Raw genomic sequence first — 17658 nt, 5'->3', positions numbered from 1 at the left:
AAAATATTTTAGAGAGAAAATGTGCATGTGGGAAAGGAAGGGTTGGTGATTTCTTTTCTTCCTTTCACTTTTGGCAGTTCTAAATGCAATACTGTCAAGTTCATGCTATAATAGTCAAACTAAAAAGTAATTTGTTTTAACAACATCCAAACCTCATTTTTGCCATAGTGTGTAATGGATGGATAAGCAGTTTTAAGAACTAGTATTCTTCGCCTTTGGGTTGTCTATGTGTGAGTATAGCACATGCAAGTAATTATGAAATTAAGTAAGTTTAGGCAGACAGTTGAATTTTTCTTTAACATAACAATATAGCTCTAAGTCCATGTACAGTGTCCTTACAAGGTTAGAGGAATTATCCCTGTATAAGTATTCCATCATTTGTCCCTCCAGGGATCTGCCTTTCCTGGTGCCTTTCATTACCTCAGCCTCAGAAGCTTGACTACATTCCAAATTATTCCTAAATTCTCTTATCCTTTGTATATCCATGAGAATGGAACTAGATATATTCCTTTCTTAAACCTGTATATATTCATCTTATACCGCTTCTTGAGGAGTCATATGTATACACATAGTCATGTGCCACATTATGATGTTTCAGTCAACAACAAACCAAAACACAACCGCGGCCCCAAAAGATATTAATGCAGCCGAAATAGTCCTATTGCCTAGTGACATCAGAGCTGTCATAATGCCATAGCACATATATTACTCACTTAAACAAACCTACACTGCAAGCCATGTAAGATTATAACACATGCAATTACAGTAGTAGACTATACCATCTAGCTTTGCGTAAGTATACTCAGTGATGTCTCACAACAACATTGCCTAATGACGCATTTCTCACAATGTATCCCTGTTATTCAATTCAGCAGCTGGTGACTGTGTGCACGCACACACACACACACACACACACACATACAACAGTTGGTCCTCCCTATCTGTGGGTTTCATATCCACAAATTCAACTAACCGCCAATCAAAACTGTAGGGTGTGGCAAAAGTAGGTTTACAGTTGTTCATATGGAAAATAATACAATAATTAATAAATAATAATACCTTTATTAATAAAAAATAAACCCTGTGTTTCATGTACTTACAACCATAAACTTACTTTTGCCCACCCCCATATTAGGAAACAAAAATTCTAGAAAGTTGATTCCTAAATAATTCAGTATAACAACATTTACATAGAATTTGCATAGTATTAGGTATTATAAATAATCCAGAGATGACTTAAAGTACATAGGAGGATGTGCATAGGTCCCATGCAAATATAATGCCATTTTATATAAGGGACTTGAGCATCCTTGGTTTTTGGTACTGCCAGGGATCCTGGAACCTATTCTTCACAGATACCAAGGAACAAGTATATATATATAACCTTTTGATATTTTTCTAACAGTCATCTGCCACATCATTTTAAAGATTTTTTCTTCCTCTGGTCTATTGATAGTTGCTTGGAAAACCATTTGAAAGTAACACTGTGTTACATATACAGATTTAAAAACAAAAAACTTTCTTTTGCCTTTTGTACTTATGATATGGAATTTTCTTACAAAGAAAATGAAAAAAATATTGAAAGGACTATATCCAGTAAAATCCAGATCCAGGCCTGTGTTGCTACTGGGGAAATTTCCACAAGTTCTATGCCTTTACTACTTTCTCTATTCATCTTCCCACTGAGCACTTGGTATATGCACAGTTGCCCTTTGGAATAGCCTAACTCTGAATTACTGGTAGAAACAGTAGGGTATCCCTGAGAAATGTAAATTCTACACAGAGACCATTGCCAGTGTTTGTGGTTTATCAATGGATAGAAGTCATTTAAGAGAGCATAACAATTTTCTCTTCACTAAATGTGTCCAGTTAGCCTCTAGAATTCCAAAAGACTAAATTTGGCAGGTATTAATTCCATAATCATTTGCTGAACACTTACTACAGGCATAATATTATACTAGCTTCTGAGAGAAATACCAGATAAGTTAAAAAATATCAATATTTAGCCCTAAGATTAATATCAGTCTTACAGAAAAAAACTAAATAGATGTAAAGCAACTGGAGCAATTTTTATGGCACCACAGAGCAAATGCTTAATGGTAAGGTCTGAACCGTATCTGACATACCTAAGTCCTAAAGTCATGCATCCCAAGGAAAAAATCCACACAGACTAGAAGTAGTTAGGGTATGTTTCTCTTCATAGAAACTGCTGCCTTTTCCCAACTTAATGGCCATGACCATATACAACACCATCCACCCAATTTTGATTGAGATGAGGAAATAGATATTCCAAAAAGAAACAGAAAACATGTTTTGTCTGCCTCCCAGTTTTCCTCGTATCTAAACCAGAGGTTGGGAATTGGGGTTAGCATTAATAATGTTTAATTGGTTCTCCAAGGAAAAACAAAGCAGAGTAAGGGATAACAAGTTCCCTGGGAAGTTTGGGTAAGCAAGCAAAAGCACCTCTTCCATTTATTCAACACCTCATCTGAATGGAGCACAGATGATTCAGTGCTTCCCTATAGGGAGATACAGCAGTGCTGGTCAACCCCACTCTGACATCTCTGTGACTGTTACTCTCTGCTCTCATTTTTTCAGATGGCTGCCCGGGGCTCTGCTTTGGAAATGGGCGATGCACTCTGGATCAGAATGGTTGGCACTGTGTGTGTCAGGTGGGTTGGAGTGGGACAGGCTGCAATATTGTCATGGAAATGCTTTGTGGAGATAACTTGGACAATGATGGAGGTAAGTCATTCATAAAATATTCATATAAGAAAGGAATAGCCCAAACTCTAGCACAGTGATAACCAGTATGGCTGAGACTGAAAACTAGGAATCCTTAGTATAAGCAATATTGAGTTACATGAGATCATACTATTTTTTTAAATCTCAATTTATTGAAAATGTACTGTGATCAGGCAACACTCCAAATTCTTTGTATTCATTGTATCTCATTTAATTCCCGTACCAACACTATGAGGGACAGGTACTATATTACCTATTTATAGATGGGAAAACTGATTCTTGGAATGGTGATGGTAAATGACATTTCCAAGGTCATACAACTAGAAAGTCACAGAACCAAGATTCCAATTCAGGGATATATGACTTGAGCATCTGTTTTTATAACTACTGCAACCACACAGCTTCCCATACCTATGGCATTTACTGTAAGCCAAATTAAATCTACATACCCATGTCCAAAACATCAGATGCTACTATAGCTTGCACTACATGGGATGTGAAATAGTTTTCTTTGTTGTTAGTTATTTAGAGATTCCTCTTGTGTCTCTGGCTTTTAGTAATATTTTATATCTTTCAAAGGACACATCATCAACACAATTCACAGTAGAATTTTTATATTTAAGAACTACAAACAAAAAATAAAATAAAATAAAATAAAATAAAATAAAATAAAATAAAATAAAATAAAGAGTTTCATATGATGTTTCAAAAAGTCATTCGTGGCCCCGACCGAGTAGCTCAGTTGGTTGGGACATCATCTTGTACACCAAAAGGTTGGGGGTTCTATTCCTGGGCAGGACACACACCTAGATTTCAGGTTTGATCCTCAGTCAGGATGCATATGGCAGGCAACCAATTGATGTTTCTTTCTCTCCTTGCTACCTCTCTCCAAATCAATAAACATATTCTTAAGTGAGAATTAAAAAATAAAATAAAATAAAATAAAAAGCTATATGTGGCTCTGAAGCCTCAGGGTGACCACTTCTATTTTAGTCAAGCAAATAAAATCACCTTATATATTGTACAATTGGACATCAAAACAGCTCAAATCACCTCTAAATGAGCCTCAAACAACTTCTCACTTTTGTATTACTTTCTACTTAAGAAGACATAAAAATAACAGAAAGCTTCCTTTCTAATTTTTGTATATTAGCTTAAAATCAAAGAGATTATTAAATCTGACTCCTCAGTTTTCTATACTGCTTAAACAATTATATATCTTGTCATTTGAATGCAAATGTGGGGTTTAAATCAGTAAGGTAGCAGTCATAATTCAAGCACCAAATTGGGTGTACCTTTCCTCCTTGACTTGTCTAGTAGTTTACCTTAAAAAGTTTTAACACTTCATGAATTGTATGTGGAAGCAACTTTGTGGTTAAGAGCACAGGGTTTTGGAGGTAGATTTTCTGGGTTGAAATACAGGCTCTGCTAGGTACTTCCTGGCTATGTGATTTGGGAAAAGTTAATTCATGTGAACTATTCAAAAGATGATAAATTATACCACTCTCCCCCCTCCACTCACACACGTAAACATACAGTAAACTTAAGATAACAGACCATCTTCTGACCAGATTGTTTACCACCTATCTAAATTGAAGTTTTGGTTTGGAAAGCCGAAGTGAGATTTTCGATTAAATGTTACACTAATCAGTTATGTACTTGACTTTTATGGTCCTCCAAGACTTATCTTTTCCTTCCTTCCCTTCCTTATCATTATACGCCTCTACCTGGTGAGCCCCCTCCTCTATACTCTTCATTCTCAGTCTATCATTTCAGTCATAGCCATTTCAACTCAAGCCATATCTCTTGTGAAACCTCTGACATCCACTGCCCCAGTCTCTCCTGGTGCTTATCACATGCACCATACAATCAAGCACTTAATTATATTCTGTCTATATGATTTTCTTGTTGCATGTTAAGCATGACCCAGAGTCCATAGTTATGTCCTCAATATAATCACCAACAATATTAGCTTGCTTGTATTTGGGATTTACTCTGCATGAGGCACTATGCTGAGTCTTTTTTGTGAATTATTTAATTCAATCCCCATGAGGTAAAACTACTGTTAACACTACTTTAAAATTAGGAAACTGAGGTGCAGAGAAGTTAAATAACTTACTCAAGAATATATAACAAGGAAATGATAGAGCCAGGGTGTAAGCATAGGTGGTCTGCCTCATTCCAAACAGGATTTGAGGTAGTAATAGAGATTTCTCAGTTGATATGTTGATTAAAAGGCTTGTGCTCAGAAAATATATTAACACTCTATGTGATTACAATTTCTGACTCAATTAGGATTGAGCCAAAATAAGTTTCCTGCCTTAATATAATACAGCTTGATAAAAATAATTGAATATTTAATTACCAAGCATTTTTATGGCCTCAAGGTTACCTCAAGACAGCCAATATGTTTAATGAATGAATCAATTAAATATTAATGGATTATTAATTTTCAATTGGTGTGGTACACATAGACACAAATGGTATAGAAGATTTTGCTGAATGTGTATTGACCTCTGAATAGTTCTTTAAAATTGTGTATCATTGGGAATCAAAGACCCCACATTGGTTCAATGTATTTTTATATTTTTTACAGCTTTTATTTTTATTATATTTTTCCATTACCATTTAGTCCCCTTATGCCCTGCTCCCCTCCACAGTCACCACACTGCTGTCCATGCCCATGAGTCCTTTTTCCTTTTTGCTCAGTCCTTCCACCCCCAACCCTTCCCAGCTTAGCTGTCATCCTGCTCCTGCTCTCTATGAACCTGTCTCTATACAATGCCACTGCCAGCATCAGTGTGTTTTTATGATTGTCTCTTAGGGAGTATGGTGTGGGGGTGGCTCCTTGAAAGTTCCAATTACCATATTTTCTCCTTTAGTTGGATTAAGATGATATTGATTGTAAATATAGATTCAACTTTATCTTGGGATGGGACGATGGATTAAATAACCTCTGAAAGCCCCATGACTAAGATTTTGGGCAATAATTCCACTTTTATTATGTTTAAATATTATCCCTAAGAATACCTTAAATGTCCTTCATTTGGTATTTTCAGCTTCCGGCTATCCAAAGTAGCTGGATTCATTTAGTTGACTATGACTAATAATTAATATTTGCATACTTGTTTGTGCGTGTGTGTGTGTGTGTGTTGATTAAATCAGAAAGTGCTAATTGAACCTTTTTAGAAAAGTGTGGTCCTGATTTTTTAAATGTAATTCTTCAGAAATCTTCCCAATCAAACAAAAAACACTTTTAAGCAGTTGCTTCGAGTACCTGCTATCTGATTACCTCATATTATAGCTGATACTTAAAGAATGGCTGTGTTTTTTTGCATTCTAATCAGCTCTGAATACTCATTAGTATTGCTGCTACTTCCTGCAGCTTTGACTTTAGTTACACTTTGATTCAATGCATTGTGACTCTTAGTAACTAATTGGGCTGCATTGAATATGTGGGTGACACAGCTGGTCTAGGAGCTCCCTAATAGCTCCTTGAAGAGTAAAAACAGAACAGGGAACAAATAACCTTGGATTTTTTAATTAATATGCAAGAAAAGGAAAGGAATATTATACAAAAACACATATATATAATATGTATTATATATATACACACACACATACATATATATATATATACACATAAACTGATTACTGGAGAAATCACAAACCTATCAGTCAAATGTCTTGACCTCATTTATCTACCATGTGCATAACACTGTGCGTGTAGGAGGTGATTTAACATCATGGTGACCACATTTTTCTGTGTTGATTATGTGTCCTGATACAGGGTTTGAAAGATATGATAACTGTACATTACACACACATAAGAATTGACACAGGGAAAAAAGTTGAGAGATTATGTTAACTTAATCAGAATAGCTAAAACAAAGACTAGTGAGAGCAAGTCAGAACTATCAGACAAAGAATATTTTAAAGCTATGATAATTAAAACAAAGTGGTTTTGATTTATGAGTAGATAAATTAATATAACTGAATAAAAGCTCTGAAACACTCAGCACAAATATAAATTTAGTATGTTATAAAACCAGCATCAAAAATTGGGAAAAGATGTATCATAAAACAATACTGAGACAAATATTAAAGAAAAGAACCCTAGACTTTCAAGTCATACCATGTTCCAAAATATAAGATAAATAAAAACAGTCTAGCTGATTAATGAGTTAAAGATACAAGAAAAACACAATTATAAGAAAATGTCAGGGACAGATCTCAAAATGGGAAGGGATGTTAAACATAAAAAAGCAAGGAAAAAAACCAAAATAGGAAAAAATGATAAAGTGGACTTCATAAAAATGTCTAATTTCTTGATGTTGTTTGGCTAAGTTTATAGACCATCCAATATCTAACTACTTGGAGATATCACAGTCGGCACTACCTGCTATATAGCCATTAGTCACATGTGACTATCTAAATTTAACTTAAATAACATTAAATATTTGGTTTCTCATTTGTACTAGCCACATGTCAAGTGCTCAGTATCATATGAAGCTACTGACCACAGTATTAGTGCAGGTCTGGAGCATTCCTGTAATCGGGGGAAGTTCCATTGGATAGCACTGATTCAAATGTTTAACTAAAGTGCTTTCCTTTCAGGGAAACATACAGTGTCAAGTACCCAGTGTTTCATTTATTCATTGATACTTTGTGCCAAGTATTTTGTCTGGCACTGAGAAGAAAATGACAATCAAGAGAAGTTTCTGGCCCCGGCCAGCATGTCTCAGTTTGTTGGAGCATCATCCCTTAGATTTAAGGGTTGCCAGTTCAATTCCTGGTCAGGGCATGTATGAGAGGCTACCAATCGGTGTTTCTCTCTCTTTCTGTCAAAGCAGTGAAACAGTGTACTGAGGTGAGGATAAAAAAGAGAAGTTTCTGTCTTCTTGGAGCTTATGGCCTAGGAAGGAAAACAGATATTAAATAAGAAACCACACAAATAATTATATATGTGCAACTGTAAAGAGTTCTGTACAATGTTTAGAGTGCTATAAACTTTTTAGGAGGACCTAACCAAGTCTACATGACTAGAGAGGCCTCATATGAGTCAGGGGAAGAGTGTTCTGGGCCAAAAATAGCATGTACAAGTGGCCGGAGGTGGAAATATACTAGCCTCTTCTAGGAAGTAACAGCAAGTCATTGTGGCTGGAATACAATGAATCAGGGATAGATTGGTGAGAAGTGAGAATATGAAGGTAGGCACTGTCCGTATCATCCAGTACAGTGCAAATTTTATAAGATCGTTCTCTACAAAACAAAGATTACATGTTATTCATACTAGGTATAGTAGAAGGATACTGTGGAAAATTTGTCAGGGAAATTTAAAAGATACAGGATAAGAGTATTTAACCCAAATGGCACTTTTCCCCTCTGATCTTTTAAGTAGTTGTCACATGTTTGTCCAAGTTTCCCTGATAATGAACTCTTCCAGTGGTCCATATTCATATTCACTGGTAAAATCAATGTTAATTGCCTAAAAGAGAATGATGTTCCAGGAATAATTTTTTGTAATAAGTCACCATTCATTAAGAACAGTAGCTATTTGCAAACCTGTTTTATGATGTAGTATTTCTAGATGTGGAAATCAGCACCATGGGTGAATTATGAACACATATAAGCTCATGGATCAATAAGCTTCATGTTTTGAATGTCACTAGCATGCTGCAGTGTTTAATAGAAAGGAAAATGAAATCGAAGGAACAGTGAATTGATAACATTTGCTCTGTTTAAGGAGTGGACACCCTCTCCAGATTTATTTTGAAGATTTGGAATCAGAAAGCATATTTCTAAGTATTGTTTCTGACCATACCCCCTCATTTTCAAGCATCCATTTGTTAAAGGATCATCACATAGTTATAAGAGCCTAAATTGCCAAGTGATTGCAGATACAAGTAAAAGTTAGATCTAAACCCTGTAACTGTTAACCACTCTGACTGGCTCTGCCACATTATGAATCAACTAAGGCTAGTGAGACTTGACATCTGCCTACTTTTCAATGGTGAAAAGAAATGAGGTCATTGAAACACAGCAATTTAAAGTGGGTAATAAAGGTGTGATATCAATGAAGTATCTATTGATAGCATATATTTTGATGTATTAGCTGGATATTTATTAGCTCTAGGTAATTTACAAATGTCAGAGAAATAGAATTTTTAGGACATATGAGTACATTTTTGTGCAATAAATATTTATTGAATGCTTACTTTGAGCCAGGCACTGCTCTAATTGTTGAGGAAATAACGATGAATAAAAACAACCCTAGACCCATACTTCCATGGAGCTTACATTCTAGTTGTGAGAGGCAAACAGTAAACCAGTAAAAAACTAGTATGATAAAAGATGGTAAATGTGATGAAGAAAAAATTTTAAAGCAGGGGGGAAAAGGATAAGGGAGTGTGGGAGAGGGGTGACATTTTAAATAAGGTGGTCAGAGAAAGACTCACTGAAAGGTGGCATTTGAGTAAAGACTTAAAGGAGGTCAGGTGTGAACTATGTTGCTATCGCAGAGAACATTCCAGGCATAGGAGTAGTAGGAAGAAGGATGCAGGTTAATGGGAAGTAAGAGAGATAAGCAGGAGAGAGTAAAAAACCAGACTGTGAGGAAGTAAGTCTGGTCAGTAAGTATTGTCAGGACAGGGGTTTTACTGTGAGTGATGTGGAAAGCTATTGGTAGCAGATGGGGACCAGGAGGACATGAATATTACTGGCATAAAAACAATTTACTTTCCTTACAGAAAAAGTAAGTTGCATGTGGTTATAGCAATAACAATACTGTGAGCAGGTCAAATCTTGAGTGCACTTGAGCCTCTGCCACTTTCTTTTTACTAATATAGCAAAATTCCAGGGTGAAAATCAGTGTGAATAGATGGAAAAATGAACTACAGGCTATTTCCCAAGGAAATAGAGTCATATTATCTTTAATGCATGTAACAGCAACAACTAAGCTAACTGGAGTGCTGAGTAGGGGGCTGCTGTGGTAAACATTTATGAATGATTTATCTGATTTAAACCACGGACCAATGAGTCCAGGGTTTATGTGTTTCTAAAATGCCTAAGATTTTGTTTAACTGAGTCTTTGGAGTAAGCAGCCCTTCAATATCTTTTTCACTATTAATTTGCTTGGCAGACCCTCTAGTCTATAGATGCTGAAAAGGTTAAGCTTCAGTGTAGCCCTTGTCCAAATGATAACAAATTCTGAATTTGTCACATTTAATGAAAAAAGATTTACTGTGGCATTAGTGTCTATTTAGAACCACTTAGGATCCTACCTGTCTGACAACCTATCCAAGCAGACCTGGCAAAATGAATACATTCCAACAAACTTAATACGTTACACAAAAAGTTCATTGCCTTCTGGCCAGTGATAAAACAACTTCGATAGGAGTGAGTCTGAACATTGTAAGCTGCCACTGAAGACCATTGGCATCTACCCCCAGGACACTCTCCTTAGGCTCTCTTTAAGTCTGCACAGCTTAGAATTTGGTTAATAGCAATAGCTAACATTTATCAAGACTGCTAGCTACATTCTAAACACTGTGCTAAGCTCTTTGTGATTATTATAGCATGTGATCTTTACAACTGTGCAGGGCCAGTATCTTTATTATCCTCATCTTGTAGGTGAGGAAACTCATCTATGAGAGAATCCAACAATTGGACTGATTTGTCCAGGATCCTATAGATTATCAGTGGCACAGTCAAGATTAGATAGAATCAGAATAGCCTGGTTCTTTGGTGGCAACCATGTCAAGTGTTTTAAGTTAATTAATCAGGTGCTGGGAAGTCTTGGAGCCTAGCTCAGTACTGGTAATACTTCTCCCAGGGGTGTCCAACCTGCAGCACAACACAAAATCATAAATTTACTTCAAACATTATGAAATTTGTTTGGTGATTACGTATTGCAGTGCATTTAATATGTGGGCCAAGACAACTCTTCTTCCAGTGTGGGCCAGAGACAGGAAAAGGTTGGACTGCCCTGGTAGATGATGATGATGAACATGTGATTTGTAGTCAGAACACTAGGTGTGATATGACTACCATGTTTTTTCCAACCATGCAACCACATGTAGCCTCCCCTCCCTTATTTGTAGAATAGAAATGAGAATATTTACCTAACAAGGTTTTTGCAGGGATTAGTTGAAATAATAATTTGGAAGGTACCTAGTGTCATACCTGGCAAATATTAACTAATTTATTCATGTTTCCAAATCCTTTTGGACACCCTACCATAAACTAGCTATCCATTTTTATCAAAGCGATGATCTGGTACTATTTTCCATGTATTGCATATATTCCCCTGTGCACTCTTTCTTTCAACCAAGGGCATAGGTGTCATAGGTAAAAGTTTAATAGTGAATGACTTTATCATATACAGAAAAAACCAGGGTCCTTGATCTTCATCAGCCCTAACTGGGCCAACTGGCATATTCTCTAACTGGTTGGCAAAGCTGGGATCAGTGAATGCCATGTTTAGTCCTTTAAGACAACTTAACCTCCCTCTCTCTAGCTAGCTTTAATTTTTAAGGGGAACAGGCCCTAAAAGCAAAATCAGTTAACATTTGCCATGCCCATATCTGACACCCTGAGCCTGGCTGTCAGGAGGGTGCCACCACTTCCATTTCAGGATAATGAAAGAACCGTAATAGCCAAAGGAAACCCACACATGCAGTGTGACTGTCATTTGCACTTCTTTGTAACAGTCTAGACATACTGTATGAGCTGTTATCCAGTGTGATAATTGGTAAGTAGGACTTGGCCCATGTACTAGACTTACCTATGAGTTATTATTTGGCGGTTTCATGCTATTACTGGTTTGCCTGCTTGTGGACTTTCGATAGTCAACAGAAGTCTGACTGTTCTCTCAGAAAACAGAGGTCTTAGATGGTCAACCCTGTATCATAGGCAGTTATTAAATATGAGCCATTAGCTTGGAATTTATAGCACATAACTAGATGAAAATGTGAGTCCCAATTTTGTGGTTAGTTTAGAATCCAGTTTTGAAAATCATGTGGGCATTGCTATTTATTTCAAATCTATTTCTTTTCATGAGTCAGTTAAAATTGTGTGGTTGATGGATTGAAACCTGTGACTGCCCAATCTGATTATTACTAGTGCATTTTTTACCAATTGAAAGATAAACGTGACTGCCCATTCAAACAGCAGTTTTTCATTGTGTTGTATATTGTGCACCAATTCCAAACATCAGAGAACTCTTTTAATCAGCCTGATATTTTTGCCAGCTTCTCAGTGCATGCAGATGTTTAATTAGCGGAGTTTAGAGGTCTTGTGCTAACAGGAGACTGAGAACAACGGATTGGTGAGAGAGGTGGTAGTGCCATCTAAGATCTGTAGAAAATCTGTTAATATAATTTGCTGAATGAGGAGAGAAAGGAGAGCAGAAGGGGGACTTCTTACTGAAACGAATCCACAGTAGTCATTGGTGAAAAAGAAATATATATGCTGAGAAGTGGAAATCAGGGCAGAAATACACTGAACAAACAGGGAAGGCAAGAAAGAAGCAAACTGCATTCTAAATCAAAGTAGTGTCTATGGTACATGGAATTTGAAAGGACTGCATGTGGGGAAAAATATTTCCCGGGTGCCCTAGGGCTATTGTTCCAAACGCCTACTCTCCTGGTGTTCCTGGCTTTCATTGCCCCCAGCTGTGGTACATCGCCCTCTGGCTCTGCGGGAGCAGCCCTGTGAAGCAGAGAGAGCAAGCACAGGAGCTGCATGAAACCAGTGCCAGGAACTTTCATCATCAGCCTCAGGAGTCCATGTCCTGTCTGAACCTCCATATTCCACCACATTCCAAGAAGATTAGCATCTATATTTATTCTTGTTATGAAGTGTCCATAATGTTCACTTAATTGCTCTTTGGTGTAACTCTCTTACAATACTTCCTGCATTTTTAATTAGTATAAGTGAACTGTTTTAGTCACCTATTTCTCTTAATGAACTCTGAGCTCCTGAAAACAGGAAAAGGATCTTTTTTTAAGATTTTATTTATTTATCTTTAGAGGGGGAGGGAAGGAGAGAGGGAGAGAAATATCAATGTATGGTTGCCTTTCGTGCATCCCCTGCTGGGAACTGGCCTGCAGGGAACCGGCTTGCAACCCAGTCATGTGCCCTGACTGGGAATCAAACCGTGATTGTCTGTTTCGGAGGCCGGCGCTCAATCCACTGAGCTACACCAGCCAGGGAAAAGGATCTTTTTATAAAACTCTTTGCTTCTCCAAACACCTGATATAAAGTCTCTTCACCTATCATATTCTCAATAGTTTCCTCTTCTCCCGTAACCCATATGTCCCACATCATTCCTCTAGCAAAGAATGAAGCCTGTCCCTGACCCATGTGGCTCCATTGGTTGGGAATTGTTCCATAAAGTGAAAAGTTGCTGGTACAATTCCTCATCAGGGTGCATGCCCCAGCTTCAGGTTCAATCCCTGGTTAGGGTATGTGCAAGGGACACCCAATCAATGCTTTTCTCCCTCCCTTTCCTTCTCTCTAAAAATGAACAAGTACAATCTTTAAAAAAAAAATAAACACCAAATGCTATTTTAAAAAAGAATGAAGCTCTTAGGTGTTTTTTTTTTCTTGGAATAACTAGATTCAGGAATCTGGAGTAAATGGCGAAGGCGTAGGGAATGAAAGAGAGTGACTCATCACATTCATATACCTGAGGTAAAGCGGTGTTTGCATCAAATCCATAACTGCTATTAGGAACCAGTAAGCTCTAGTTGCTTCTATAAATTCCCTAAAAAGCACTTCTGAAACTTTAGTGTGCTTCAGAATCACCCAGATTAAGTATGCATAATGCTGAGCTGTGAAGAAATTCTTTTTTTTAATTTTTTTAAAATTTATTTAGTTATTTTTCAAGTACAGGGTTTTTTTTGTCAATTTCTCCCATCCCGGCCCCCCTCCGCCCCGTCTCCCTACCTCCCTCCCATTCCCCCCCCCCGCCACAGTCCTCATCCCTGTGTCTTTCATACTTGTTCTTCAAAATCCCTCCCCATTTTTCCCCTTAAATTCCCTTCCCTCTCCCCTCTGGTCGCTGCCCACTTGTTCTCTATTTTAGTGTCTTTGTTTTTATTCTATTTGCTTGTTTATTTTGTTATTCAGCTTCCTGTTAAAGGTGAGATCATGTGGTATTTATCCTTCAATGCCTGGCCTATTTCACTCAGCATATGCTTTCCAGTTCCATCCATGTTGTTGCAGAGGGTAGTAGCTCGTTCTTTCTCTCTGCTGCATAGAATTCCATTGTGTATATGTACCACAATTTTTTGATCCATTCATTTACTGACGGGCACCTAGGTTGCTTCCAACTCTTGGCTATTGTAAATTGTGCTGCTATGAACATTGTGGTGCATAGGGTCTTTGAAATTGATGTTTTAGGATTCTTGGGATATAATCCTAGCAGCGAAATTGCTGGGTCAAAAGGCAGGTCGATTTTTATTTTTCTGAGAAAAATTTCATACTGTTTTCCATAATGGTTGTACCAGTCTGCAATCCCACCAACAGTGAACTAAGGACCCCTTTTCCCCACAACCTCTCCAACATTTGTTTGTTGCTTTGTTTATGATAGCCATCCTGACTGGTGTAAAGTGGTATCTCATTGTGGTTTTAATTTGCATCTCTCTGATAGCTAATGATATTGAGCATCTCTTCATGTGTCTCTGGATATTCTGTATGTCCTCTTTGGAGAAGTGTCTGTTCAAGAAATTCTGATTTAATAGGCAGGGCTCCAGAATAGGCATCTTTAATAAAGTCCCAGTTAACTGACTACACATTTGGAAATCACTGCCCTGCTCTAGACACTTGGTCACTGTGACAATACCAATATCTATGTTGAGAACTACTAGTAGATAAAAATATTAGGAGAATTTTATAAAATTACCAACAAAGTCAGGTTGGCAAGCATTTGTTAATTGTTTTTTCATACTTTTCCATGGTTTGAGAAATTCAAAATAATTGTAAAGGAGAGTTGCTAGGCTAGAGGATGGTCTTGCTGAAGAAAAAGGAAACTTCTAAAAAGTACTATCTCACAGATACTCTACCCAAATGATGAACAATATAATACAGCCCCCCCAATCCTAGAAAATTCAGGAAAGAAGGATTCATAAAAAATGCAGTTTGAGTTTTACTAATTTGCCATAGAAACTCAGTGATAATTCATTCAAAATGGAATTTCATAGATTCTAAACTCAAATGCGGACAGTTATCTTTGGCTGTATTTTGCATCTTTCTCCATTTGTGCCCATTTTAAACTTTGTTGCTTCTTTTGAGGCTAAATTGCAACACTATTTTTTTTTCAGATGGTTTGACTGACTGTGTGGACCCCGATTGTTGTCAACAAAGCAACTGTTATGTAAGTCCTCTCTGTCAGGGCTCACCAGACCCTCTTGACCTCATTCAGCAAAGCCAACCCCTCTTCTCTCAGCACACTTCAAGACTCTTCTATGATCGAATCAAATTCCTCATTGGCAAGGACAGCACTCATGTCATTCCTCCAGAGATTTCATTTGACAGCAGGTATATGTCTATTTATTTTACTTTTTAATGAACAATGGTCATGTTTGTCCTGAACTGTAAAAGGAAGATCTCTTGTAAAGATCAGGTTACTTTCCATTCTACCCAGTCCACACTGATCTTTTTTAGGCTTATCTGTAATGCCTAAGTCCTTACTGGTTTAAGGGAGAGAACTCATTCTAGAGGCCCTCTATCCTAAAAGATACATTCTCTCTCTCTCTCTCTCTCTCTCTCTCTCTATATATATATATATATATATATATATATATATATATTTATTTATTTATTTATTTATTTATTTATTTATTTATTTATTATTTGTAGTGAAGTATAGATGGATGTTTTAATGACAAAAACAGGTGGAAGTATAATTTGCAAACTCATACTTTAGCCTCTGCACCAATCCTTTGAAAACTTGAATTTCAAAAGCTAAACTGTAAGTTTTATCCCATGATGTAATTTTTTTTCCTTATGAAAGAGCTGGGTAAATTGGACTTCCTAACATGAAATGGAAGACTTGTGAAAATCTTTCTGTGAAAGTTCAAATGCATGAAGTGTCACTAAAGACCCGAGACCAAAGTCCAACTCGTTAGGTGAAGCTTTTTTTTTAATTGCTTACTTATTTGAAGTGTAATGACGTGAATTTGCTCATTGTTATTCTTGGCTTCATCTTTAGCAATGACATATTTTACTAATTAGCACTAGATATAAGTAAGTCACCAAAGTCAACATTTCTAGTCTCTTAAATTTGTCCTCCTTTGTTCATTGCACCAGCTGATATTTTACTAGCTTCTACACTATTGCAAACAGGAGTGTAGAAAATAAACATGGAAACTATTTGTCTAGGAGCTTCTGTCCACATCCCACCCACTCAGTTACATCAGACTAGGTGGTATCAGTCCCCGGGGAAAACTCAGTCAAGAGGTTATATTGATATCAGTGACAATCTAAGCAAATTAAAAGTCACTTTTGACCTACATACAGAGGAAAAGGGGGAAATATGCATGGAAATTTAAAATACTCAGTATCTTTCCCCCAGATTGTGTACTAGAACCGCTATTGAAACATAAACCTTACTCATTATTTTTCTTGTTGTGCAGTTCTGACCTTGTAGGTCTGTGACAGAACCCCAGACCAAAATGCCAGGTCATTGATAACAAAGGCTCTTCCCAGAGCTCTAGACAAAGCTTGCCTTCTTTCAAGAGACTCAGCCATTCCTGTTTTGAAGCATTTCTCCCAGCTCCATAACAACTCTGGGGAAACTTTCTAGTGGGCTACAGTCAAAGGCATTATTTACGTGCTGGAGACTTATTTAATGTTCACCAGAGGAACAAAGAGAACCCAAGCAGCCATGATTCCCATTTTCCTATATAAGGTAATGGTAGGTCATCCACTCTGTAGCTTTTCCATGCTTAGGGAGAAGTCAGTCCAAAAAGAAAAAAACAGTAAGAGAAATAACAACCTCAATGACATGAAGCTATATTAAAAGACTCACTGAACTCAAGTAAAGTGAGAAAGTCAGGGCCTGAGAGAGACAAGAGACAAGTCATTATGACCCAGAGCAGGGCATTTGAGCAATAAACTTCGAAAAGTGAGAAGAAACTTCAACCCCTGCCGTTCAGCTTCATGCTTCAGCAGTGCTCGCCATCCGCTCACAGAGTGAACAAACCTATTACTTGCAGTGGTGGTTAATGCCCTTCTCCTCCTCCTGGTTTGATGAGTTTTCTCCATTCTTTTGTAAAATGTTGCAAGTTATCATTTGGCTCTGCAAGTCACATTTGAATTCAGAATGATGGGTCTCTTCCATCCAGTGGTCTCAGTTATTACAGACATATCTAATCTGTCAGAAAAGGTGCGGGCCTTTTCCAAGGAAAATAGTTTAGAACAAGTCAACTATTTCCTCTAAAAACCAACACATGCAGTGTTATTCTGGGTAAAATATGTCCAACTCTGATCACATATGTAAATAATAATAGTCACAAGCTCTTAATTCTACATATACATGTTGGCTTGTAGAGCACACAGACATGCACTTTTTTCTTTTAACCTCACAATGTTCCTATAAAGTAGTATCTGTATTGGTGTATTTTATATATGAGGAAACTGAGGTTCACAGAGAATAAATAACTTGCCAAAGCCAGCAAGTTTGGATTGTAGTAAATCTTATAGCCTTTCCATTATAGCACAGCTGCCCAATTTCTGCTTGTCCTTAAATAAGCCCAAGTGACTTGGATCTAATTTATACTAGACAAATGGCATCTAGGTCAACACAAGAAATTTAGTAACTGAGTGATGTTTAAAAATCCAGTTTAATTGAATACATTTCAATGACATTATTTACAAACTTCAAACCCATACTAATGAACTTCTTCT

At 37.0% G+C, this 17658-nt stretch overlaps 1 protein-coding gene across 1 annotated transcript in view; it reads left to right on the top strand.

The window, feature by feature from the left end:
- The window catches only part of TENM1 (teneurin transmembrane protein 1), a 407415-nt gene that overhangs the window by 212808 nt on the left and 176949 nt on the right, over positions 1-17658 (top strand). Inside the window, exons 10-11 of the mRNA XM_053662339.1 lie at positions 2599-2745; positions 15072-15288. Of these exons, the coding sequence (XP_053518314.1) occupies positions 2599-2745; positions 15072-15288 (364 nt within the window). The remainder of the gene's footprint in view (positions 1-2598; positions 2746-15071; positions 15289-17658) is intronic.

The sequence above is a fragment of the Artibeus jamaicensis genome, unplaced genomic scaffold, assembly GCF_021234435.1.
Source record: "Artibeus jamaicensis isolate MK-2021 breed Jamaican fruit bat unplaced genomic scaffold, CSHL_Jam_final contig_240, whole genome shotgun sequence".
Classification (NCBI taxonomy): Eukaryota; Metazoa; Chordata; class Mammalia; order Chiroptera; family Phyllostomidae; genus Artibeus; species Artibeus jamaicensis.
The sequence above is the reverse complement of the archived record's forward strand: the minus strand, read 5'-3'. Positions and strand labels throughout refer to the sequence as shown.